General features: G+C 43.0%; 1 protein-coding gene across 2 annotated transcripts in view; it reads right to left on the minus strand.

Annotated features, from left to right (window-relative positions):
• Window positions 1-26,796, minus strand: part of CYYR1 (cysteine and tyrosine rich 1) — a 52,518-nt gene extending 25,722 nt beyond the window's left edge. The window contains exons 1-2 of one of the 2 annotated variants that reach the window (XM_015880865.2): window positions 26,658-26,796; window positions 24,532-24,634 (exon numbers count right to left, since the gene is read on the minus strand). In XM_015880865.2, coding sequence (XP_015736351.1) covers window positions 24,532-24,634; window positions 26,658-26,739 — 185 coding nt within the window. In that variant the 5' untranslated portion in view covers window positions 26,740-26,796. Of the gene's footprint in view, window positions 1-24,531; window positions 24,638-26,657 lie in introns of both variants that reach the window. The other variant, XM_015880857.2, reaches the window with a different exon arrangement.
• Between the last annotated feature and the right edge of the window lie 322 nt (window positions 26,797-27,118).

Genomic DNA, 27,118 nt, shown 5'->3' on the forward strand with positions numbered 1-27,118 from the left:
TTTGTCACGGAAGCTCTGAACTGCTGGTGAACAGAAAAAAAAACTCTTACATCTTGCATAAAGAAAGAGCCCTCAACTATTTTTGTATATGCTATTGCTGATCAACAGCTCAAGGGTCGGCATCAATGCAAGAATTGCTCTTGTTTTTCCTTTAAAGTTTTAACTTTGTTTGCCTTGTTCATGAACTGCCTTTGAAATGATGTTAAGGCAGAGCACGCTTTACAGCAAGCACAACCACATTACAAGTAACAGCATGTGTTATAAAGAAAGTGCATATCAGTCATTCTTCAGGGTAATTCTAGCTGTAGTAAAGTATAAAGTGAAGCAACTCTGAGGTTAGCCAGTTAGTTCCTCTGAAAGGGTTTAATTCCCTAATATCTTCACACTTTTATAAAGCAACACCGAATCACACTTGAGCTTTGCTTTATTGTCTTGCTGATCCTAAGTTTCTCATTAGCCATCTTGAAAATAAGTATTTGCTTCCACGAAGAAATTAGTGTGTACACACTGTCACACACTGGAAGTGCAGTGCATCCTCGACACAGCTGGGCTCCAGGCAAAATGACTTTAAACCATGTGAGACTAACTGCCTCTGTGCTATAGTGCTAACACATTAAGTTTGGAGTTTTTGGTTTTGATGTGTGCAACTCTTAGCTCCAACCAAAGATGATCAGAGGTTGACCAGTGCAGTGTTTATGGTGGAAATCCTCCTGGTTATGCAACATCTCGTGCATTAGGTCTGCACCATGAAAGCCCCTTCCTATTTCTCTCCCCTCCATGACCACGACAGAAGAATGGTTTGATAGACAACAGTCTTCAAGTTATTTCTAGAGGACAGAATGGGTCAAATCTGAAAGAAATTCAGCCTTTTGGGTTTTTAAAGACTACTTGTAAGCATTTTTATCAAAGTCATCTCACTGACTACTTGGGAGTGCAACTATTCACCCGATCAAAATTATTTATAAGGTGTTTCCAAGAAGGTGTTTTTCAGGAATTCAGTATGATCTAAACTCTTGGCTTTGTACTAGATAATGGCCTGCTAAATATGCAGAGTTAAACAGTAGAGCAGAAGTCAAGCTGGCAACAGCTGCTGACATGGACCTACCAAACATCAAGCCTCTAATCCAAGTGTACTGGGCCCTAACCCCATTATTAATCACATTTGAGTCAGTATGTCTTTAAATATTTGCATGGAATGACATGATAGCTACATAAAGGAATTAATGACAATATTCATAGTAGCAAATTATGCAAAATATAATGTGAAAATTTCTTGGCAGCTTCAGAATGAGGAAATTGAGCTAGGAGTTTTTTAGTTTGGCCTTCATTGGGCAATACATCTGCTGATGGAGTTATTTAGTTACTCCATACTACCACTGATTTTTTAAACAGTGTTGTTGTCCAAATCCAGTCTACTTCCACCTCACAATCCCAAATGACAGACCTCAAAGATCCCATTGCTTTGCTTAAGTTCTCCTTTACTTCACTACAACTCCTTCTTCCTGATTTATATTCCTACGTGTAGATGTTTATTAGGTTAAATCCTAACATGAAAAGATGATATGATTATTTCATGGGAGCTTCTTGGTGAGGGTAGTCTTAGGTTTGCATAGCCATGGCAGGCCTTATCTGCAGTTGAGTACTACCATGCAAGGTGAGTTCACAGGCAAGTGCTGCTTCCCCCAGAAGCCCCTGTGCTCAGCTTTGTGAGGGATGTGGGATGGTGGGGTTAAACAGGACAGGAGGACAACCAGCACCTGAAAGCACCTATTCCCTCATAAGGATGGGCTACAACAAAAGCCACTGCTGACTGAGGAACCTGGCACCTCTCCAGCATCTGTGAGAACACAGCTCCTGGAACTGTTCCACAAAGTTGCAGTTTTTCAACGGGTGAAACAACAGAATGAGCTGCTGCTGTGGAGCTGATACCCCCAATAACATTATCAGAGCTGTGGTTGTGTCCTTGGCTGGGAGCTGTGAACTTTTTGAAGGAAAACAGTTAAATGCAATGGACTCGTGAAGGTCATCCACAGAACCCTAAGCAGCAGCTTGTGTAAGTGCAGAGTGAACACACAGCTCTAACTACCTGGCACAGCTGTGTTTGCTTCTCATTTAGTCCAGGTCTCAACAGCCAGCTTTGTGGAGCAAAAAGAAAATCAGCAGAGAAGATGGACAGCAGAGCAGTATGTGTGAAGACACAAATATGACTGACAGAAGACAATAAATTCTTGCATGCATTAGTTACTTTTAGTTTTATGCAGGAGTAAATTTAGTCTTACATCAGAAATCTCTTTAAATATGTGACAGTCTCCCTTACCATTCTGTCAAAATTGCCTTTTCCCTCTAAGCTGCCTTTCAGAATTATTATTGTCCTGCTGATTTCCACATTTGGATGGGCTGAATTCCTGCTGAGGGCTGCTGCTGAAATCTTTCTCTCTCCGATCTTCAGAGCAGCTTCATCAGTCCTGCCTCCCAGCTGAGGATCAGAAGCAACAAAGTAACCTGGACTAAGTTAGCTGTGGGAGAAGGAGACCACAACATGCGCCAACCAAAGGGAACCATGCCACTGCAAGAAGTATCTGAATTGCTTCTCATATGGGAGCTGTAATCATTAAAAGTCCACATTCACTACAACATTTCTTATTAGTGACCCAGGTGGAATAGAACTTCAGGACCTATGCCAGAACAGGAAAATGTAGAAACAGACACAAACCATGCACTGTTTTTCCAAGGATAAAGCGACACAAAAACCAGAAATTCAAAACCAGAATTTTTCATTAGGAAATACATCAGGATTTGCAGACACTACACAAGCCCATGAATTTTACTGTTCTGATTTATAAATCAGCCATTTCTATCCCAATGGCAAATAAAGGATTTATATTTGAAAGCATATTTAGGGTTTACTGGCAGGATTTGTGTTGTAAAGGCATGGAAGGATTTGGAAATTTAATTTTTCACTTATAAGGCTTTTGAAGATTTTTGTGTGGTAAGTCCAATTAAGATAATTTTAATATGATTAAAAATCAGGCATTTCTGCTCCCCAAATTTTGAACTTTGCCATATCCTCACCATCACCAACCACTGGAATAGTGAGGAGGCCCTGCCATTGAATGAGGATGTCTGCAAGAGCCTCACGTACCTACTATGGAGATGGGAAACCAAGACCATGGCTTCCAGCCAGGTGGATACTGATGAAGAAACATTAATGGCAGACAGGTCCTTCACTTTAGTCTCAGTAACTGTTTGCTCATCACCATGTCCACTAAAGCCTGAGAAACAGAGGCACTTTTAGCCTCACAGAGATCGATGGGAGGCTGTCTCCTCTTACGCACCCAGCTGTGTCCTCTGATCCCAGCTCAGTTGGCTGACCTTGGGGATGGCAGCTACCAGGGATAGAAAGCATCTGGTGGGTGATCAAACTGCCGTTCAGGACAGCTGTGTGCAGAGCATAGCTTTCTCCATTCTGACAAACCCCATGATAGCTCCCCCAAAGTTCTGACTCTGATGGACCCTTCTGCACCTACCTCTATTTGTATCAGGACACCCCAAAACAACAGTTTTCAAAGCACTGCCCTGCACAGGCACACCCTCATGCCAGAAAGGTCTGTGCTTGACTAATGATACTACCTTCAAGTTTACTGCTATCCAAGAGATGAGGACCTGGGACTTCAGTAATACCCAACGCCTCAGCACTACCAAGACTGAGCTGCTACAGTACATTACCTCTGCAGGGATTATTTTGAGGACCCAAACTCATTTAGATCATAAAGATTCAGATTTTGAAAATGCACTGCCCGTAGGTGTTTGTAGTGAGGAGCTGCAGGGCTGCTGTGTGAGATGAGGCCAGGCTGGATGTGCTGTGAAGGGACTGTGGCCTGTGGAGAGAAGCCGTGTTGGAACAGATAAAAAGCATGTATGGGAAAGAGCCCATTGGTTTCAAAGTCTCCTTGGTCAGCAGCTACAAGGTCTGTTTCTTTTCAAACAATGTAAGTGACTTTTAAAGAAATCAAATTCCAGCGTTAGGGCCAGCTATCTGGAGGGTAAGATCAGGGACTGAGTACATTTACTGTGTCAGACCCTGGCAATTTGCATCTGGTAAAGATTTGCACAGAGATGCAGTTATTGCAGCAAGGGACCGGATATCAAGAGAACTGGATTATGTGTAGTGATATAATTCCACCCTTTGTTCAGTTGAAATATTTAGACAACTCACTTCATCTCATGGTGCCTCACTGCAAACACAGGGGGAAAAATGATTTTCTGTTACCTCCAAAAGGAGCTATAAAGCAGTATCTGGTTCCCAGCAGCTTTGGGATAGTGAGCGGCATGAAATGTGGAGGTAATTCTGATTTAATTTCACTCCTAAATTCTGTCAACATGCATCCAGTAAACAGGGAGTATGCTTTATTATGACTAACAGTACCACAGGGTTTCAACTGAGGCTATGAACTCACTGAGCCAGTATGAAAAAAAGAAGAACACACACACATGCTCATAGAATTGGGAACACTTGATTCCTTTAAGGCATTTGCAGGCCAAACTGACAACAGACTGCCCAAGGCTGCCCAGGACACCAGTGTCAGAGCCAAGAATTTACCTACGGCTTTCACTAGTTGGTTGCCCAATAATTCAATCCAAATTCTGTCCTTGGGACTTTCACAAAATGAACCAAAAGGAAATCCCTGTATTAGCTGAGATAATTCTGATGAATCACATAAACTACAGCATGGCTGGAACATGTGTTTCTCTCCCACGCATCAGTAACAGGGATGATGCAGAAAATCCCCAACAAACTACTGGCTTGGTAAAACAATTAATTACTGACCTTATAAAGGTTTAACAGGATAAAAATCCTACTAACAGAGCAGCAAAACGTACAATTAAGTTTTATCTTCTGATGAAGAAACCTCATTTGTGCTAAAATATCGGGTGATTTATATTTTCCATTTCAATAGACCGTTTAAGATTCAACAGACTGCTGAATAAATTGTTTAAATATGCAAATCATCTGGGCATTTTGTAATATTTCTCCAAGGACTTTTTCCCTGCAGTTTTCACCAGATCATGCAAATTGCTAGTGATTCAAAAAAGGCAGCATATTATATTTTAATTGATGGGGTGTTTATTTCAGCTCCAGCTCTTTCTCAGTGAGATTTTCCCTCACAGATAACTAGAAACAGATGATCTCCAGGAATACCCATAATCTGTGGGGCTCATGACAATACAGAGTATCGGGAGAGATGGAGCACAGGAAATTAAGTGTTTTACATAGATAAAATGAGCTGACTCTGGAAATACAAACAGTATTAGATTGCAGTATATAGTGTGCCCTGTACACCTAATTTCCATGGCAAGTATCGAGCTGTAACAGGCATTCATGCATTCACTGCACTGCATCCCCAGAACTCATTCTGCCTCTCCCCACGTCCTGTGCAGAGGCAGGCAGCCCCCATTTCCCAGTGTCCAAGGACAGCTCTGCCAGGTTCCTCAGGACAGTGCCAGGACAGTGCCAGGTTCCTCACTACCATAGTGCTCACCCACCCTTGGCTCCCATGAAGATTCAGTTCCATAAAGCACTCTTGACTTGATGTTTACTTCTACTTCTCAGAGCTACACAAAAGAAAGGAGGTTTTCTCCTTCTTTCCCATATCTTCCTCCTGAGCTTGCTTTTCTAAATACCCCAGTTAACCAGCAGCTCAAAATCTGAGCCTCCAGGCCAGAAAAGAAAAATAAAAGATGAAAAAAGACAGCTTTTTCCTTAATGATTCATGTACTGATTTCATTTACTCACTACCTGGTAAAAAGGGCAACGCATTTGATATCGCATTACAGAATCATGTCGGACACAACTTCTTTCTTTCCCGTTTTCCTAAAGCTCCGCTTCTGTACCAACCTAGAAAGTAACACACGCACTCAGTCCTCGTTAGCCAAATTGTTTTCCTAATACGCTTTGCTGAGAAACAAACCCTACTGAGGCAGATTTGGGTCCGCTGTTCAGCATAAGCTCAGTTCCCCAGTGATCCACTTCAATCAGAATCTGAAAAGAGCGATGCCAGCCCTGCAGCGTGGTGTGCGCTCTGCTACCTCATGCATTATTTCACCATGAAATATTTATAAACAGGAGAAAAGGGGCAGACTTCATCTTCAAAAAGTATAATGATTTTTTTTTATTTTTTTTTTTAAATGTATGAGAGTAACTTGTAAGAATCTGCAACTTGTTTGACATCCTGGGCTTAACAGACCAGTCACCACTCACCCATACAAAAGGAGCCAAGATTTCACCTCGCTACTGATTTGTCTTTAAAAATAGAACCTGGAATAAGCAGATATATTTTTATATATAGCTAATTTTGCTTTTTTTTTTTTTTTATAATATATTTTATTTAAACATTAGCTCTGCATAGTACACATGCAAATCTTTTTGCAGAAAAACCAACACAGTACTGCAGTACTGTAATTACCTTTCCCCCGGCAGCAGTTTGTATACTGCAATTAAAATGGTGGTCGCAGTCTACAGCGTCATGCTGTCACAAAGCTGGACCCTGGAAGCCCCCAGGGGACTGAAGGAGGAGGATGTGACCACTGAAAGGCCAAGCCAGTAAGCCCATAACACAAAGCAGTATGGAAGGAGTCACTGACAGGTAGATCCCCTTGCTTTACCAGATTACACCCGCAAAATCTAACTCCTGTTTTAGCTGGAAACCAGAACAAAACAGCAGAAGGTAAATGGGTCCCCTGGGGGACTGGGGTTCTGAGCAAGGGCAGCAGCCTCACAGCTTGGAGGACCCAGGGCTGAAGACCACAAATCTCTGCAAATTAACCTTCTGTCTGACACGTAATTCACTAATGAATTCTGCAGAAACAGTTACACAACTGACCTGCTCTCCATAGTGCAAACAAAGCTTTACTCTTTTTTACCTGCAGATTTAGAATATTTACCAGTACACAACTAATTGACTCTCTGGAGAACAAGCCCAATTCTGCTTCCTTTGAAACATCAGGAATCTAATGCTGGTTATCTGGTATCTTGCAAGTAGGAAAATAGAGGTTGTTACTACGTAGAATTTCTCAGGTCATCTTTTTAGGGAATAACTAGCTACTTTCATTTTCACTAAATAGGGTGCGATCTATTTATTTATTTATTTATTATTCAGCAAAACAAAAGGCCCGCTGACTTCCATTCAGCCCCAAAACATATCCTGTTTTTGTCACTACCTAGCGTATGCCTTAATTTATATTTCCTTCTAGCCTGCATTATAAATAGACTTCTACGGAGGTACTGTGTGTGCAGATACTTCTAAATGCCAGAACCACTGTGACTCCAGCCCAGGGGGTCAAGAGATGTTCACGGAGCTGAGCTGAGCGATGGAGAGTGCTGCAAAGCCTTTGCCAGCTAAAGGAACAGCTTTCTGAGGTCATGCACGACTCCTAAATGTCCAGGTTTAAGCAGATTACCAAAACCAAGAAAAAAGAAGAAAAAGAAAAAAGGAAAAAACCAACCCAAAACTCAATTCCACTGAGAATTCTAAACATTTCTTACATGCACTACCTGTGGAATTACAAATTCCAGGCTTGGTAGCTTGTCTGTTTAAGCATCAGGAGAAATGCACCACAGAGAGCACATTTGCATCCCTCTAACAAGAAGATAATAGGACACCACTACAGTGAGTTGCTAAAAAGATTATGCTTTATTAAAGGTGGCTGGTCTGGTTACAACCACATATCTCAGCAGAATTGAATTTTTCAGGAAATCACACATTTGCTCCAGTTGAAACCATTTTCCCCATCTGCAGTCATTACTCCCCTCTGGTCACTCATTCCTTCTGAGTATTGTCTGCTTGACTGACAGATACTGCAGGGAGAGGCATTATGTGGGGAATAAAAGTCTATTCCTAATGTATTTCTATCTTACTGGATGTAGCTTTACCAACAACACAAAAGGCTCCATTTCACTCAGTGCTGCACAGGCTGTGCTAAACCTACACCATCTGGTGCAGAGGCACACAGTAAGTACCTATTTAAATTTAGAGAGTAGCTACAGTATGACCTACAGATCTCAGCAGTAGATGATCATGTCTGAGCAACATTATGTGCTTCCATTATCACCCTGCCTTTTAAATGGAGCCCTAAAGCTGACAGCACATTAGCTATTTTTGCAAGCGTTGTCTTATTACACATTGCCTTCTTCATGGCACTATAACTAATTCACTGGAAACTTCTAGACATGGACTATACTTTGCAATATTCACTGTCCTGTTTCCTGACATTAAGTTAATAAATTCAAAATGTAACAGCTCTACATCAAAGCACCTCTCTCAGAGCCAAACGGCAGTCTTGCTTTCTGTATATGACTTTGCTTCAGGTTCTGAATGGAGATTACGCTGATTTTCAAATGTGCTGCTTAAGGGAGGCTTGAGACATCCAAGGGAGCTGTAATAAAATATACCTCCATGTGATTAGTTCAGAAATTGCTGCTGGTCTTCCAGCAGAAATGATTTGATGGCTTCAGTCCACTTCAGAATTGAAAGGGATCCAGCTCCCAACAGCCATAACTGGCCATTAAGCCATCCAAATGCGCTCCAGTCATGACGCTGACCAGCCAACTCAGCAGTAAGGCTGAAAAAGCAAATGCCATTTCTGTTCAGGTGGAGGAGGAGAGCGTTGCATTACCACTAAAGAGGTGATAGTCCTCTAATCACTGCCACATCCCATGAAATACAGCATGAAACTTTCTGCTGAATTCGCTAGGAGCTGGACAGGGACCCAGGTTACAAAACAAGCAGTTTTCAAGAGAATTTCATTGTAAACAAAAAGAAAAAAGAACTAGTCCACATGGTTTACAGCAAGGCCATACACCCTCAGCGTAACCACTTGTACTTATGAAATAAACATTAATGTAAAAAACACTTTGTGCCTTGTCAGACAATTCAAGAAATGCTATATCTTTACCAGTAGATGCTTCCTTCTTATGCCCCGTTCCTTGTGAGAATCACAACAGGCCATCCCCTCCTACTGTGCTGACCTATCTAGAGCAAAATGCTTCCTCCTCCTCTTTTTCCTCACAGGTTAGGTGAGGTGCTGGTGGGAAGCTGTGCACTTGGGTGCTCACCTTTGTGAGGGCACTGGCGAGTCAGGCAAGAAGAGAAACGAGCTGCCTTTCCACACACACTGCTCACATAGGTGGTGAGCCAGGAGTCTGGCAGAAAGAGGAGCTGATTTATAAAACAGCTCTGGACAGTTTCTTATTTCCCCAAACCAAATCAGACTCTGGCTTCCTGGAGAAGCATTAGGTGGCTAAGATTCCTCCACTACCCCTTTCTGTTCCCACACTTCAGACCACAAAGGAAACATCCCTGGGAGTGGGCCCTTATCCTTGGAGAAAGACAACAACTGGCACTCCTTTCCTGCCTCTCTTTGAACACAAAGCACCTCCAGAGGTGGCAGATGTGCTCCACCATCACCCTACATTTCTTGTACCTGCCTGTGGAGCCCAGCCACCTCATCTGCAAGCTCCTAGGGACCAGCTGTTACCGTGGTCTAACACAAATAACACAGAAGAAACCAAACATACCATTTGACAAAGCTATTAAGTGTCAACGAACAGGAAAAAAACAGCTTGCCATAGAATAATTAAATGCTTTGAGAATTTATAAAGAAGCATAACAGCAAGATTACCCTGACTTTTGGTGGGAAGGCAATATCTTCTCAAAGGTGCCAGATCTGTGGAGCAAACAATGGGAAAGGCAGCCCCCTTCAGACAGCAGCCTGTGGACAAATCTCTACAGCATATTGACTGTATGAAGTTGGAAGTTACAACATCCTGCTTCACATATGCCACAAAGACACTGCACTGAATGGGCTCCAACCATCACTTCTGACTATGTACTTCTGAGATTAAAATGCCACACGTGAAGAATGCATCAACCACTGCTGTGCACGTGGACCAGAAGCATTTATTAGCAATCTAGTTCTATACCCTCAGTGAGATTCCTACTGACTTCAGGATAAATCAAGTTGGCATTTTCAGGACCTTTGCAAATCTGTTTTCAGACTGTAGAAATTAAGACTGAGACAGACATATAAAGGCATTCACTTTTTCAAAGACAGTCTTGAAAATAACTTGCTAAAAATACAACTAAAAAAAAAAAATCCTATTTCATAGCTTAAATATAACACCGCTACGAAAAATATGCTAAGTAGCTTAAGAGAATGAATATATTGTTACTGAAATCTATTTCAAACAGGATAGAGCTTATTTTCACTCTCATTTCGACCTTTATTTGAGAAGACGGGTGAGAGTTAGAGATAGACACAACAATAGGAGCCTTGTGGTTGGTGTCTACTACAGGCTACCTGATCAAGTGGAGCCTGTTGATGAAACCTTCTTCCTCTTGGAATTCAACAATACCCTGAGCTGCATCAAATGAAGGATGACCAGCAGAGTAAGTGATTCTGCCTCTCTACTCCATGCTGGGGTGATCTCACACAGAGTACTGCATCCAGATGGGCCACAAAAATGACCCAAGGGATGGAACATTTCTCCTACAAGGACAGGCTGAGAGCTGGGGCTGTTCGGCCTGGAGAAGAGAATGCTCAGGGAAGACGTGTGAGCAACCTTTCAGTATCTAAAGGGGAACCTGCTGAGATGGAATTTTTCCTAATATCCAACCTGAACCTCCTCTGGTGCAACTTAACATCATTACTTCTCATCCTACCACTGTGACCTAGGAGAAGATGCTGATCCACACTTCTACAACCTCCTTTCAGGTACCTATAGAGAGCAACAAGGCCATCCCTATGTTTTCTCCAGACTTCAGAATTTTGTGTGTGCATGTATACATACTATTTTTTTTTGAAAGGAACAAGGAAGAGCCCTGCTGCTCAGACTAAAAAGTCAAGAAGTAAGAACACCAAAGTCAACGTACACAAAGACATTCAGTTTTCCAACACTGGGGAGTATGGAAAGCAAGCATTACAAAAGCCAGGGGTGACTCTGGATGCCCTCAGCCACAGGAGGCCACCTGCAGAATGTCTTCAGTCTTTTGCGACTTCCCAGTGACTCTTCTGTGGAAATGAGGCTCTTGCCAGATGCATGAAAATGGGATCTGAGATCCCTAAGCACTTTGGAGCAGAAAGCTGTAAAGATGTTTGTTATGTTTTTAATTAAGTCGCATAGATCATCTCTATATTGTCACTGAATTCCTGAAATACCACAAAAGAAAGACATTTAATTAGAATGCTGAAATTTTTATTGCCGTTTTTTAAATGTGCTAGCATCACATGAAAAGGACTCTCATTTGTGTTCAGAAAAGTTAGGCCACAGGGTAAATGAAAAAAGCATCCCTGTAATGTCTCGCTAGGTGTTGTTTGCTCTGGCACGGAGGTACTTCTTCTGTAAGCAAAGGGCACAAGCTACTCTATGACCCTTCAGCTTCTATTTTGAGCAATCCAAATAATATTTCATCTGGCACCAGCTGTGACATTTTGGTTGTAATCAGCAACAGCTGGAATGAGGCCAGCAAAATATTTCACATGAGCTAGCTGCCAGCATGGAGAGCTGGTGAAGAATTTTTACCATCCATAGCCTGAGTCACTCACAGCTCTGAAATGTCTCATACCAAGATCAGAGAAGGGCTCTTTTGCACTTCTACAAGCAATATGTGTTAAGAGCCAAGTTTAAATCTGTATAGAGGTGTACACGCCCTTACACATTGAAAAGATCTCCGTCAAAGACATACAAATGTTGTAACCCCACTGCTCTGTGAAAAACATGTAATTGCAACCTGTACTACAAAGTACACCAAAAAGGAAATAATTCAGGTTACAGAACCCCCTTTACATATGTTATCTGAGATCTCCAGAAGTGCATTCATTTAAAATGTATCTTTGTCACACACAGACATACACACACACACACATATTTTCAGACAGGGATTTTGCATTTGATTCTTAGGCCCTGACTGGCATTGGAAAACGTTCAGTGCAAGCACTAATCCCCAAAGAACTTTGCCGCAAACAATCCTCATTACACAGTAAGACTTTGCTGCCTTTAATTTCTGGCATTTCAGCCAGTTCTTAATCCTTTTAACTTTTTAATGAAGGAGTAGTTACACAATGACATCATCCCACGGAAGGTCACAGATCTCTCCCCTGAGAGCACATCCCTGACACATGGCAGGGAGGAACTGTATGGGATCCTGCTCATAGGGATGGGCAGCTATGGTACAAACATGTTCTGTAAGGATGAGTCTCTCAGGCTGAGAGAAGCAGCAGCATGCATTCTGAGCAGAGAAATACTACAGGAATGCTAGAATTTCCTCCCACATAATGCCACATTCAGATCTTTGCAGGGATGGCCATGCACATCACTATAGCACTAGAGGCACAGTGTGGTCTCCCCTGGGGAACAGCTGCACTTTCCAGGCCAAACTGTTTTTATTTTGGCTTCTGTGTCTGTTTTGGGCAGCTAGAACAGAAGAGCATGAGCCTGGTGAGGAAGCTCTTCCAAGCAAGGCGCTCGCTGCCAAGGCTTTTCTGTTGCTGCAGACATCATGAGGGCCTTCCAAGCCCTCTGGCAGGCCAGGCAGGTGGACAGACACAAAAAGTAAAATAAGCTGGCTATTTTATGAGGAAGCAGCAGCTAAAAACTTTATAATAGAATAGGACTGAAAATACTTGGCTCCCGAATGAGGGTCAGCTTGAAGTTCAGCCTCAAGCAACTTCCTAAGTAGGTTAGACCATAAAATCCAAAGCACAAGGCTTAAACTGACAGGGAGAGAACCTCCAATCCCTGTATTATGGCTTGGGCCCCTGGTCAGATGGGCTTGTGTTGCTCTTGGGAAACCAGTCTAAGGACCTTGCTGACGCTACCAAGAAAGAAAAAGTGCTTCTCAAGACTGAGCACGGGCAGGGGAGCACCAAGAACCTTTATGGCCATGGAGCTGGTGCAGATCTCTCCCAGACAGGCCAGAGATGGTCCAAATGATGTTGCTGGCCAGTTATGGAGGACAATCTTGTAGCACCTCTCACAGCGGACTGTATTTTCAGTCAGTGTACATCAGCACAAATCAAGTGGCTTGACAATTCTGCTCACTTAATTTACAGATTACACCTCCCGATACAAGTTGAAAAAAGAATAGGGCAGTGAGAAAAACAGAGCAGCAGCCATAGCGGTGCTACTGGCGGTTATGAAGGAGCTGTTAGTTCTGCCAGTTATTAAAACCCTTCTTCAAGTGACAGATAATAGTAATATATCATCTGACTTGTTTCACAAATCCACACACCCCGGGTTTTCTGTGAGCACCGCAAGTGTTCAGCCTAGGAAAACAATGACATCTCATTACAAAGTCCCATCAGCACCTGAAACATAGATGAAATTATCAACATATAACAAGGCCGAAGTGAAAACCGTTCCCCCAGGCACAGCTCTTTCAGATTTAAACTATGGCTGCTAACTGGCTTTTTAGGTACTGGTCTCATAAAGCAGTTATTGCTTTTATGTTGCCTAAAAGAGGGACTGCATCTTCCCTCAGTGCCAAGTGTGTGTCCTGATGGAGTGGCTCTGAGAGACAACTGGGAAGGTGTGAGAAGGCACCCATGAAGCAAGCTTGCTGTTACTACCCACACAGTGCCAGCCTCTCTGGAGGGCCCCATTCCTACCCCTAGCACTGGGCTAGATCAACACAGCCCCAGTGACTTTCTGGATCAGACACCAGGTGTCCCCATGGAGGAGTCACCTCCCCACATTTTAAGCACAAAGAAATTCCATGTAACACAACTTCCTCATAGAAAAGACGAGTCAGTCTCTGGGATAATCTGGGATTGCTGGCAGCTCTGCAATAACAGCTCCTCTCTGGAAGGAAAATGAAACAGAAGAATACATAAACTTAATCGATGCCATCTCAAAAATATTTCACAGTAACCTTAGACAGATTTCCAATTACACAAACTACAGGTGTTACTTTCCTGAGCTCATTAAAATACCTGACAATTTAATGAATACTCAGTACTTCTTGGCACCCAAGGGCAGCAGCCTCCCTGCAGCTTCCCACTACCCCCTTCTCAAGCAGGGTCACCTGGGATGGCATCAAAGCGGACCACAGGGCTCTTCAGATGTGAAAATCCATCTGGGTAATTATTCATGGAAATGCAGAACAAATCGTCTCTTGTAGGAAGTAACAAAACTCTCCTCTAAACAAGGATGCAGGGCTCAAAAACCAAACCACAGTGATAAAGTTGCTTTATGACTTGCTAAATTGGAGTGATGCAAAGCAGAGCTGCTTATCTAGCTGCACGCAGGCCAGCTCACACTCAGAGGTGACTCTGCCTGCCAGATAAACAATGCCAACCACCGTCTGCTGTGCAAACACCAACCTGGAGGTCAGCTTGTAAATAGCTGCTGTCAGCCTGCAACTTCACAGGAACACAGGATAGAGTCCCCGTATTTACCAGTGGGCCCATAGTGTCAGAAGGTGTGAACAGCTCGAACCCAAAATTCTTACTTCTATTGCTAATGCAAAAGGACCTTCCTAGGTCATCAGAGACTTTCTCTACAGCACCAGGCAGCCAGGCAGTATCAGCCATTTCCTGAGCTGGCTGCTCACTGTCCCCAGTCTAGGAAGAAAAGTTCACTGGGGATTGTGCAGGAAAAATCTCCTTTCCTGATATAGGATTTTAATTTGAAATAAGTTAGAAGGTAGTGACAACGTAAGTTTACCAAATACAGATGTTAAATACCATAGCTTCCCTTTCAGTTTCAGCATATTATCTTATTTTCCTGATGCAACATAGTATCAGAAACACACAAAACACACAGCACCTCTGTAATAAAGCAATTTTGAAAGTGTTACTGTCAAGCTGACATTTTATTACATTTCAAGATATATGCTAATTTGATCATGAGTTTCATTTAGCAGTGTGATGGCTCAAAAATAAAAGAAGATGAACTGTGCTTTACTCAAAACAATTTTAAATGGAGAATAAAGCCATAACTTCTAAGCCAGCCCCTGTCCCCTTGAAGCTCTGTTCTTTTGCTCTCCTCTGGAATTTAATATCACATTATCTCTGCAAGGAGCCACATGAGGAAAGCAATGCGAGGTAAGCAGACAGGCGATTCTGTCATCCATTTTCATAATTTCAATTTATGTAAATAGGCCATCCACTGCCAAGCCAAACACAGAGTTACCACAGTGGGCTGAGCAAACAATATTAGCTTACAGCCAAGTAAATATATTAGCTATCATCGGACACAGCCTCACTGAGGTCTCCGGGGACAAGGACCGTGCAGAATAGCAAGTGGTCAGCACACTGCAGAGCTGTCAGCAAGCAGAAAGGCAGACAAAACTAACTATTGTTGTCGAAATGTGCAACATTTGCACATGAGATGCTCTGATGGAATAGTTTTAAGGGAAGGTTGCTAACTCCTCAGGTTAGATTAACACTACGCACCTCATTCACAACTGTGAGAGCACTGAAAGAACCCTCACATGCAAAGTCCCTCTCTGCCCCAGGAGGTTTTCATTGGAATATGCTCACCTATGACATATTCAGCATCCAAATTCAGACATTAAGCTTCGGTTCCAATTAATCCAAATTCTACCTGTAGCCCAAATAATTTGCCTTTGTTTGAGATCATTTCATACTGCTTTTAGAACTGACTAGTCCATCCTATGTGGACAGCAGGCGTGCAATGCCCAAATGTTGTTTCTTTGCCTGACAGGATGTGTATATATTGAAACCTTTGGATGATAATACACCACGCAAGTGGAAAGCAAAGACGATTACAACAAAAAAGTTGCATAATAACAAAATCCTTGCTACTCTTCCAGGAAAATCTCAAACATTCCAAGAGATACATTTCACCAAGGCCTTGCACAAAATACGATTAGCACAGCTTTAGTTCCAACAATAATAAGTAAGTGAGAAATCTGTGCTGGCTGCTTATTTCTTTTCCTGTAGGTTTACATTTCCAAAGCAGCAGATGAGGAGAGGCCTTAAAGCTCAGGGACTTGCTGAAGGATTTGATCCAAACAAAAGAATTAAAAGCCGCTATCATGTAACATTTAAACACCATCATTTTATAAGCACTACTTGTAAGTGAGTAATTAATTTTGGGTCTTTCCAATGCTTGCCTTCTGTCCCTGCATTCTCCTCAGTATGTTATCAGAATGTTCCTGTTTCTTGTATTCTCCATGTTCAGGGATTTGTTGCAGAGGCACTGTGAAAGGAAGGAACATTGCTCACCTCCAGGGTCTTACCCGGCTGCTGGAAGCTAAAAAACAAATGCACAGACAGCACAGGAGCAAACAGTACTGGAGAACCGCTGATCAAAACAGCAGTAAATGGCAGAGCATCAGCGCATACATTTGGGACAGAATTTTATACATTATTCCAAGCCCGCAAACATTGGTGCCTTATGGGCTGCTCAGCAGTTGAAATAGCTACAGGGCAACAGTACCCTGGTTATGCTTTCCTTGGACCACCTTGACTAAGGACTGTATGAAGAACTGGGGTGGCAATAGCTTAAACAGTCTCTTTTGCTTCAGCAGCACTGTAGGAAGACTACGAAGCACACCAAAATAAGGTCCACTGCATCTTGGCTGATGAACAGACGATGTTTTAACACCAGCAGATCCTTAGTACCTCTGGTGTTTGTTACAAACTGTACCACAGTCCTCAATAAAGAGAGAACTTAGAAAATTCAGCATTAAAACAAGCCTCCCTTGTGTGCAAAAGGAATAATTTCATTTAATGATAGCAGTAAAAACATTTTATCTCTGTGGACGAGCCGAAAGAGGGAGGTAAGATGATGTAGCATGCCTGCTGTCTGTGATATTAATGCTGTGCCATCCCACACTAAACACACATACAGTAAGAACGCAGAAATATCTTGAGTTTTACAAAAAAAATCATTAAAACAAGAAAAAAAGAGCTTTATGACAGCGTAAGTTATACCAAATGGAAATGTCATGACTTTTTTTTTTTTTTCTTAACGGAGAAAAATCATTAAGAAAACTCCACCAAATTTCTGAAGATTATATTAACTATGGAATTTCCATCTAGTTGTGGTTATAAATCTCCAAGGAACTTGTGACTGCCCTGTGAATTAGTAGCTCATTTCCTTTAATTTTTAATTGCTCACACGCTCCAAAGTTTGTTTCTTTCTCTTAAAGCAGTACACTTAAAATCAGAATGAGAGTTTATCTTTCTAGGACAATATTGTTCAAACACTGCACGAGTGCTACAGCTTTCATGTGAACGAGTTGCAATTATACTATGCACTGCATCATACAGCCCTCCTGCCCAGTTTTTGACCCAGAAGTATCGTGCTCTCAGTCAGTTTGATATTACTACAGGGAAACCAGTACAAAATGGAACAGACTAATCCCCTGAGAAACCTCCAGACACTGTGAAATCTTAGAATTAGCTAATAAAACAGAAATCGTTCAGCTGAGGGTAGAGAAGGCATGTATGCATCTGAGAAATGCAGGGAGCTAGAGCAGGGAATGGATTAGTCAGCTGAGGTGGGATTTGTCCTGTGTACCTCCTGACCCCACCACAAGTGATGCACCTTGGTAAGTGGCATCTGAAGTGGGAACAAGGGAGCATGGAGTGGCAGAGAACATTGAGGATACTGTGGTGAAGGGGAAAAAAAGTCGGGTTTTTGTTGTTTTTTTTTTTCCTTCTTACAGATGGATTCAACAAGATACCTGAGTTTACAACATACCCCGTTAGAAGCAGTGCATGGAATCCCCAGTGACATACATACTAATTAGCTATTGACTTCAACAAGATGAATGATCCATTGCATCCCCTCTCTGCCTTGAAGTTATACATACATTTAACTACTTTGTTGAAGTGGTGCCTAGCAGACAATTAGAACTTACCTGAAAGCTTTGGATGTACATATGACTGAACAAAATAACAGTTTCTTACCAAATGTAAGAATGTTTATTTCCCACACTCCAGCAAGTATTCCATAAGTCACAGAAAGCATTTCAGTGATATACACCATTTATGCATCCATTTTCAGTTCAAACGCTAGCAGCCTTCCAAACGTTGTAAAACAGATGATCCACAGAGGTGTCAAGAGCTCAGAGCCATACTAGCCTTTTTTCTCACTAATAATAGAACATGCACGTTTACAAGAACTTCCAGTTTTCATTAAAATAATATTCTAGTTCTGATGACTACTTAATAAAAAACCAGCAACACTAAACTTCCAAAAACAGCCAAAAGAACTCAATTTTTTTTTTAGTCCCAAACATCTATAGAAGAGTTACTCAGATGCCCTGTGCAAAAAAAAAGAAGAGGCGGAAAATGTGAAACGGGAGCTATCTTTTGATACTTTATGTTTGGCAAACAAAACAAGCTTTTTTTCCGTTTTAAGCTGCTTGTCACAACATGGAGTCAGAATTAAAAGCACAATGGGCTAAAGAAGAGACGCCCTGTGTTTTAAATCTGGTGCTGACAAGGGTTTCCTCTGCATCCGTCATAAGAGCAGACGCTGCTCTGGTCGTAAATCTGATTGCACATTCTCTACTGAAGGATATGGGCTGGAACAATAGGCATGGAACAAAAAACAATGGAAGTTCAATTGCTTTGCAAAGGTCACATTTTGACTATCAGCTCTTTCTCCAGCAGATCTTACCAATGTAAACCTGATCCTAGGCCTTTCTTTAAGCTGTAGTTAGTTAATCAACCCCCTGCACAGAGCAAGCAGGATGCCCCCTCTTGCAGAGTTTTTCCCAGGCTGAAGCATGAATAGCACACTTCCACAGGCAAGGCACATGTTAAAGAGCAAGGATTAAAAGTCCCAACTGCTATCCCTCTCTCACCCAGAATGAAGGGGAAATTGTTTTAGTCCAGTTATTGGCATCTTGCCCTCCCTAGTGACATGTTTACAGCCAGCATAGTGCTAAAAAACCATCCTCAGGCCCTGGTTCTGTCACCTACCAGTTCAGCCTGCACTGCATGCTTTTTCGAGGAGACCCTCCTGACCAGAATCCTCAACACAAGCCAAATAATTACTGAAACAGGCTTTTATCTTACCTGCTGGCACTGTATCAGAAATTACAGAGTCAGAGGCGTGAAATGTCAACTGTTGGGCAAAGTGCAGTTTTCCATATTGTCAAGAAGCACTCCAATCATGGCAAATTTTGAACACTGCACTGATGAAGAGGAACCCATTTTTATTTTAAGCAGAATATCAGACAGCTCAAGTGCAGACACAGAACCGTCCCCGACCCATATGTTGCTTCACATATTTATTGTGGGATGCCTGAAAGTATCTAATTTTAATTATTTGGAATACAGAGTGAATACTAAGCTTCCTGATTTTATTTATTTATTTATTTAAATTCATTATAAAGTTTAGAGGCTATGCCGCTGTATTCTTAACTCTTAGAATGTTGATTCCATCCTTCAGCGTGCTCCTCCTCCATTCCCACCCTCCATTCCATACTGCCGCATCAGGTGAATCAGCTTAAGGAACAGTCTTTCTTGCATGAAAAAAACTGTCATTCTCTTGAGTTCATCCGCATTTCTGACAGTACTACTGAATGTGAAGTACTTCACATCAAATGCCACACCTAGATACACTCACCATACACAGTTTTTTCTTCAGCTTTGCAGGCTGAGGCCTACATGTGATTTTTACGCTAAGTGCATTTTCTGCCTCCTTTCCTCCCATTCTTTCTGTCTGCCTTCCTTCCTTCCTGGCTACGCTGTGCAGCCTCTGGATTTTGGAGCTTTAAAGGAGTGCTGGGGTTTGTGGCTGGAGCTGAAGGCAGTAGCCATATGTCTCCAACTCCTCTGAGTGACAGAAGGTGAAATACTGCTGGTTGGTTAGTTATGAAGATATTTTTGCTGGAGGCAAATCTGGAGCAGGTTTGAGAAAAAACACACTGCAGTCCTCTCAGTCCCTTGCCCAGCAGCAAGCTGCAGAAGCAGATGCAACATGGGGAAACTGATAAAAGGTCAGTCACCCATGGTTCAATAAGCACTGAAACTAGCTTCTGAGGAGGAGGGGAATTTGTGTTTCTTGACTTTCAAGAGCTGGGATGATACCAAAGGCTGGAAAGGGCATCCCAGTGCTACCTTTTGATGAGAAGTGAAAAGCTGGGCAGGAGGAACAGTCTGACCATCCAAGTGTTCCGCACATCTTTTCATTTATTGATTACTATTCTATGACATTGCCCATGTCCAAACAGAAAACTGTAATTTGTCCAAGAAATACAGCATTTTTAGGAGGACTAACTATTGAGCACTAGATGGCTAGAGAATAAACAGGAGGAAATGCATATACATCAGATGAAATAATGTCCGTTTATAACTAATGAAAACTAGTGGGAAGGGAAATATAGCTGGAAAACTAAGGCTGTAACAACTTGCTCTGAAAGGGTATTATGAAAAGCAGGGGGAGAAGGAAGAGGAAGTGTATGTCATTTTACATTAGAGATGCTCATGAATTTACAGATCACAGATCTTGAAAGCTTACAGATTATACCCATAGTCCAGTTAATGGTGGTGTTATGGGACTTTTTGCTGTCCTTAGAATCCTAATACTTGAGTGAGCTGATAACTCTGCATCTGTTCTTCATGTGCAGAAAGAAAAACAGGCTAATCACAGATGCACACAGCCTGGAGGATGTTTGCTGAAAACCTCATCTGACTAAAGAAAAAAAATCCCCAGTGCCCTAAAAAGATGATGATTTCCTCAAATAGGAAACTTCAGAACCCTACATGGAGTATCTCAATGTTGAATCTCATTTTAATGAGAGAATTAATCACCTAAAAGCTGCCTAAGTATCAGTGAACATGATCTAGTCACGGTGACTGTTTTAAAATTAGGATACACATTATCGACTGGTGCTTCTATTCTGTTTGCACAATCATAGGCACGAGTCTAGAAAGGTGAAAGGCATAAAATAAAACATGGAATTGTTTTAAAAAAGAACCTACTACATGTTGAAAGGCTCTTCCAAAACTGCAAGGGAAAGCTGCTCTTATGAAGAAGAAACATCCTGGAGAAAATAAAGAACAGAAACCTCAGAAAGACATGCAGAGGAGAAATGTTAGTGATAAACAAATGAAGAAGCACTGAGAATCTCTGAAGAAGCAGATGGGCCAATAAAACACTAAGGACTACTAACAGTGTTTTAGTCAATAAAAAGGCACTCTAAAAATAGCCATACAGATAAAGTCCACTCTTTGGTGTAGGCAGCGAGATCAAAAATGATGATACGGGAAAACAAAGATACTGAAAGAACATAATGACGTGGAACTATCAGGACACATAGCTTGTTGGATTAAAACTCCAAAAGATTTCTACACTCAGTTGTTTGCAGTAAGGCACCAAAAGATGGGTCGCTAACAGCGATTTCCAGATTCCAGGGATTGTGTCCTACAATGTTAATTCATAGGTTTGTCATTTAGGGGTGAGATGACATGAAACTTCTTCAGGAAAACGTGTCACATAAAATAAAGACAAACACGGTGCTAAAACAGACGGTTATTGTTAAGGAGCATAATCAAAGTCACAGTCTAAGGTTGTTTGTTCTGCCATACCACTAGATGCAAAGCTGGTAACTCTAGCAAAGAGCAATCAGCAGGCTTAATGTAGCAGACATGTTTTGAGGACAATGACTTAAGAACTTAGACATGGAAGAACCAAGTAAGTTCACTTATGTCTTCAATGATGATCATTAGCTTCAAAACAGATACTGAAACCTCGATGCTCAAATACAGGAAAAAAATAATCCCAGTAAGACTTCTATCAAAACCCCGCACTCAGCTCGGACTGCCACATTTCCAGAAGGAAGTGAAAATAATGGAGTGAACTCAAAAGAATTGACCCCTGGGCAAGGCAAAGGAAAACAAAGCAAATTTTATATGTGAGGCTGACAGAGTTCAATCAGCTTATTGATAAGGTTGAGAGCTGTCACAATGACTATTTAGGGGCACATTTCAGACTCATATAAGTTAAGAGCTGACATCAAGAATTTTAGCTTCCGTTTCCCTGCAAAATTTCCCATCAAAGTTAGCAAATTAACTACAGAAGAATTTACTAGGGCAGGCAGTCAATTCATTAATGCCTGTAGTTTTCAAAATGAGATTATGCATGTTTACAGAAGGCACATCCTATACAGCTTTTAGTGAAAAAAAAACACAACAATAAAAAAACCAACAACCCACAAAACCACAAAAGCTATGGCTCAATCACTCAAAATGTCAGGTCAGAGGAGTAATAATGACTTCTGACTTGTCTTCCAGTTTATGAATTGAAGTACTTACCCATAAAAAAAAATGAGAAGAATGAAATACCTCCTTCAGGTCACACTTTGTCAAACAGCATTTGTAAAAGCCACTTAAGCATGCATACAGATACACACAAACCTTTCTAACATGCCAGTGTCACTTGCATTTCAGTTCTAATTCAACAGCTATTTGTGTTGGTTAAGTAGGTGCACAGAAAAGTAGGTGTGAACCTGGTGTTAAGCATGGTTTGAATATCTCATCAGTCACTCCAAATAATCCTTTGGTCAATCCTTTCCACAGCAGAGCTCTGACATCAGACTAGGAAAATGCCAATGGTGTTCACAGGCAAGTGGGAGAGGAAACCCACTGCTCTATTGGAACCTTTCTACTTACAATGCGATATACTGTCCTACTGTATCCATCATTCCTAACCATGTATGAACAGGAATGAGTTATTCAAATGCAGCATATCTTTCTGTGCATCTAAACAGGACAGCAATTTTGGATGGAGAAAAGAAAAGGAAAAAAAAAGTAAAGGAGATATTCCCTAGAGGAGAGGAAAATAAAATCACTTGTTATTCTCCAAAAGTAATCAATCTTCAATGCACGCTTCCTTATTTCCAAGGGAATGAAGGATTCTGATGCTCCATCATCATTTTATTTACTTTAGCCCAGAAACTGTCTGATCCACTTTAAATGCTGTGGATCAATTCTGCATTAAAATGCCATCACTATGCCTACTCCTTCAAAGTGCTACATAATAAGCTGAAGGCAACAGTGATACATTCCCCAGGTACAAAGCCTGCAACAGAGGTATCCTTCTAGAAAACACTACTTCTTTTGCATTCACTCCTGCCCAAGCACTGAGCAATCCACCTGACATACCACATCTTCCTCCTCTGGTTTTGGCTAAGAATACAAACCAAAAATACACAGTCATAGAACCACTAAGATTGGAAAAGACCACTAAGATCACCCAGTCCAATTGCCAACTCATCATCACCATCACAGGATCACAGAATCGCAGGGGTTGGAAAGGACCTCCAGAGATCATCGAGTCCAACCCCCTTGCCAAAGCAGGCTCCCTATAGCAGGTTGCACAGCTCAGCGTCGAGGTGGGTCTTGAGTATCTCCAGAGAAGTAGACTCCACAACCCCCTGGGCAGCCTGTTCCAATGCTCTGTCACCCTCACTGTAAAGAAGTTCTTGCACACATTTGTACGGAACTTCCTATGCTCCAGTTTCTGGCCGTTTCCCCTTGTCCTGTCTCCACACACTGCTGAAAAGAGCCTTGCCACTTTGCCCCCCACACCTCAGATACCTACCATGATATCTATTATCTACCATGCCCACTGACCACGTCCCTCAGTGCCACATTTATCCTCTTCACAGACTGCATGCTAAAGGGCAAAGAAACTACTGATGAGGTTAACAAAACCTAAGTTTAGATGCCCTGTCTTGAAGAACATTTTATGTTTTGTTTAGGTTTGCCCTCACATACAAATAGAATACTTACGGGTTTTAAGTTAAACCCAGAGCCTGGAGTCAGGTCCACTAGCACACAGGCTTTTCTCTTCTTCCTCATCAATGCAGAGCTAAAACCTGCACTGGAAACTATGATTTTTATCAATAGTTACACCTATACATTCTTCTAGCTGGGAAATATTCATACCCTCTCCATTTCACCTGTGTTGGTTCTTCTAAGCACTGTGAAACGTGCTACTTACACCACAGTGTTAAAGGATCAGATTACCCTCACTTTGAATCTATTCAATAAACGCTGTCAAAAGCCAAAGCACTATTTAGTGAAAACAAACAAGTCAATAAAAAGAAAGAAAAATACTAATCAAAGTAAAAAGAATCTAAAGATATTTGAATAGCAGCTCAATTCAGGTATTGTAACAAAATATTTCAACAAAAAAACACAAACAAAAACAAGTTTTCTACATGCAGTCCTCTTCGTTTGAAGAGCTTGAAGCAACATTCTCGGCACCTGTACAGCTTGCTTCCAAAGGCTCCAGTAGTGTACACAAGTTAAGGACATAACCTTTAATTTCATCAAGCTTTTTGCTATAAGCATGCCTCAAAAATGCATGCAATGTGACACCTTAAAGGATTAACAACGTTTGTTAGCAGCAAGGGAAGAAACAACTAAAATCCCCAAACCAAGCCCTGTCAGCGTTTATTGCCAAACATAGTTTCCAGCAAACTGAATTTACATCAAGTCCATGAACAGTGAGCATCAGTTGTTCTGAAGAGCAAATATACTTACGAAAGGACATTCCCAATGTAAGCATAATATGAACAGCAGTAGGGAGCGGTCCCATCGCAGCAGTAAGCCTTGCAGTCATTATCACACTGAGCCAGACAATCTTCTGCTGAATAAAAATAACATTCACGCAGTCAAACAGCAGCAACAACAAAAAGCCATAGAATACAGCTCTAAAGAAAATGCAATCTAACAGTTTTATACAATCACAGGACTTCACTTGAGGCTTGGCCTGACCCCATAATCCAAATGGCAGCCAATTCCCTCTCATTCCAAATTTCAGTGCGAAGTTCACATTTAGATGCTTTGTGTACGCATATTTCGTAGCTGGCTCTATCAATCCCTTCTCATACTAAATCATTTAAATAAAAAAAGAGCATTTCAAAATGTCAAGACACCACGGATTATCTTTCTGTATTTCAATGAAGACTCCAGAGAAGTACCTAAGGCCAAGCTGTCTCCCTCACTGCACTGCTGGGTTCGAGGAGAGGGGAATGAAACTGTCTGTGGACTGGCTTCTGCCCCATGCTCCTGCTGGAGGGGTCCAGAGTGACACTTAGGGCTGCTTGAGATTCCCCAGCCAACGGCCAGCACTGTCCTAGCTCTACACCAGCTTGAGTGCCAGCTCCATCTCAGTGGGGCCCTGCCAGCCCAGCACAACCCCACTGCAGCCAGCTCTGCCCACCACACCAAAAGCCTTCTGATAAACAGCTCCAAATGTGAAATAGCAGTAAGCAAGTTCTTTATAATTAAAGGATGTGGAAGGACATATTCTTTTATTTTAAAACTCAACCTCCTGTTTGCTAACCACTTTGTGGTGTTGCAAAGCCCTAGGCCAAGTTCCCCCAGGTAAATGACATATTTCCTCTGTCTCAACCCACACTCTCCTTCCTGACCATCAGGAGCTCACTCTCTCTGATGACCCCAAGCAGAGCCTTGAAGTCACACACTGTCACTCTTCTGGACCTCTTTGGTCACACAGTTGCTGTCACAGGAGAGCATACATGTGAAGTCATCAGGCTTTGCTGTCACACTCCCAACAGGCTGCAACTCTTGTTCCCTGGGCAGCAGATCACAACTAGGGATCCCACTGTCCCAATGGGCTTCACTCCCAATCCCATTTGTTGAATCACAAAATCATTAAAGTTGAAAATGACCATCAAGATCATCTTGTTCAACCACTATGCCCACCTCAGTGCCACACCTTGAACACCACACTGCACCACCTCCGTGGGCAGCCTGTGCCACTGCCTCACGGCTCTTGCTGAGAAGAAATTGTTCTTCATATCAAACTTGAACCCCTGCTGGCACAACTTAAGGTCTTTTGTCCCATCACTGCCACCTGGGAAAAGAGGCTGACCCCCCACCTTGGCACAACCTCCTTTCAGATGGTTGTAAAGATTGATGAGGTCTCCCTGAGCCTCCTCCAGTGTGAACAACCTCAACTCCCACAGTGATTCCTTATAAGATGTGTTCTTGCCTGTCATCCATTTTGGCCCAGTTTTCAGTGCACTGGGGTCTGGTCAACCCAACCTCATCATAGCAACCGCTGTGGCCACCTCCTGCCTACAAGCTCCCACCTTGCAGCAAGGCTTCTCTGCTTGTGGCTGCACATCAAGCTGCCTGTGCTGCTGATCCATCCCAACATTCATCATCCCAATTTCACTCAATAGATTTCAACAGGTCAGTTCCCACCACCTGTGCAATTGTGGGGACAGACACCAAAGTGAGGGCAGAGAAGGGCTACACACCACAACGCGGCACGACAGGACAACGACCTAACGCCTCTGCGATCCAGGAGGGCTTTAAGCACTGCACGAGAGAGGGATGATGAAACACCTCTCCTAATTCAAACAGCCCGCGCTCCTATCAGCAAGGAGGAGCCCTCCTTCCCGGGAAGTTACTCCAAGTGCTGAAGTTGGGCAGCACTCGGGGTGCCGCAGCAGCCCCCGTGCTCACCGGCTTACACGGGCCGTCCCTCCCAAACCTCACACTGCAGCCAGTCCAACCACGAGAGCCCCCAGCCCCTCCCGGCTCGGCAGCTCCCCCCCGAAGCTCGGACGGACACCTGGCGGCCCTCTGGCGGGGTCCCGCATCGCCCCCAGCCCCGCCGCCCCGGTCCCGCTGACCTGCGTGAAGAAGAAGAAGGAGAAGGAGGAGGGTGGGCAGCGAAACCCCCCGCACCCGTCCGCGCCACCCCGCTGCCTCCATGCCGGCGGCGGGCACGAAGCCGCCGCCCGCCCCGTCGCGGAGCGGCGCGGAGGCGGGCCGGGGGCGGCGGGCAGGAGGCGTCGTCGGGCCGGGCCCGCTGCCCCCCGCCGAGCGAGGGCCGCCCCCGGGCTGGGCCCGCCGCGCCGTGGGTGGTGGCGGCGGGGCCGCCCCGTCGCGGCCCGGCCCCCGGCGCTTCCCCGCCTCCCCGCCTTTGTCCGCCTCAGGGCAGGGCTGCTCTGCTGTGGCCGTCGGGGGGGTGAAGCGGTGGGAAGCTGGGCGCTCTCGCCCGCCGGGCACCTGGCAAGCTTGGTGGAGCTCTCCTACGTTGTAAGTGAAAGCTCCCAGCACTTAGCCCCCAGTTTTTCTTTTGATTTCCGCT

This window comes from Coturnix japonica, chromosome 1 (assembly GCF_001577835.2).
Source record: "Coturnix japonica isolate 7356 chromosome 1, Coturnix japonica 2.1, whole genome shotgun sequence".
In the NCBI taxonomy this organism is placed as follows: domain Eukaryota; kingdom Metazoa; phylum Chordata; class Aves; order Galliformes; family Phasianidae; genus Coturnix; species Coturnix japonica.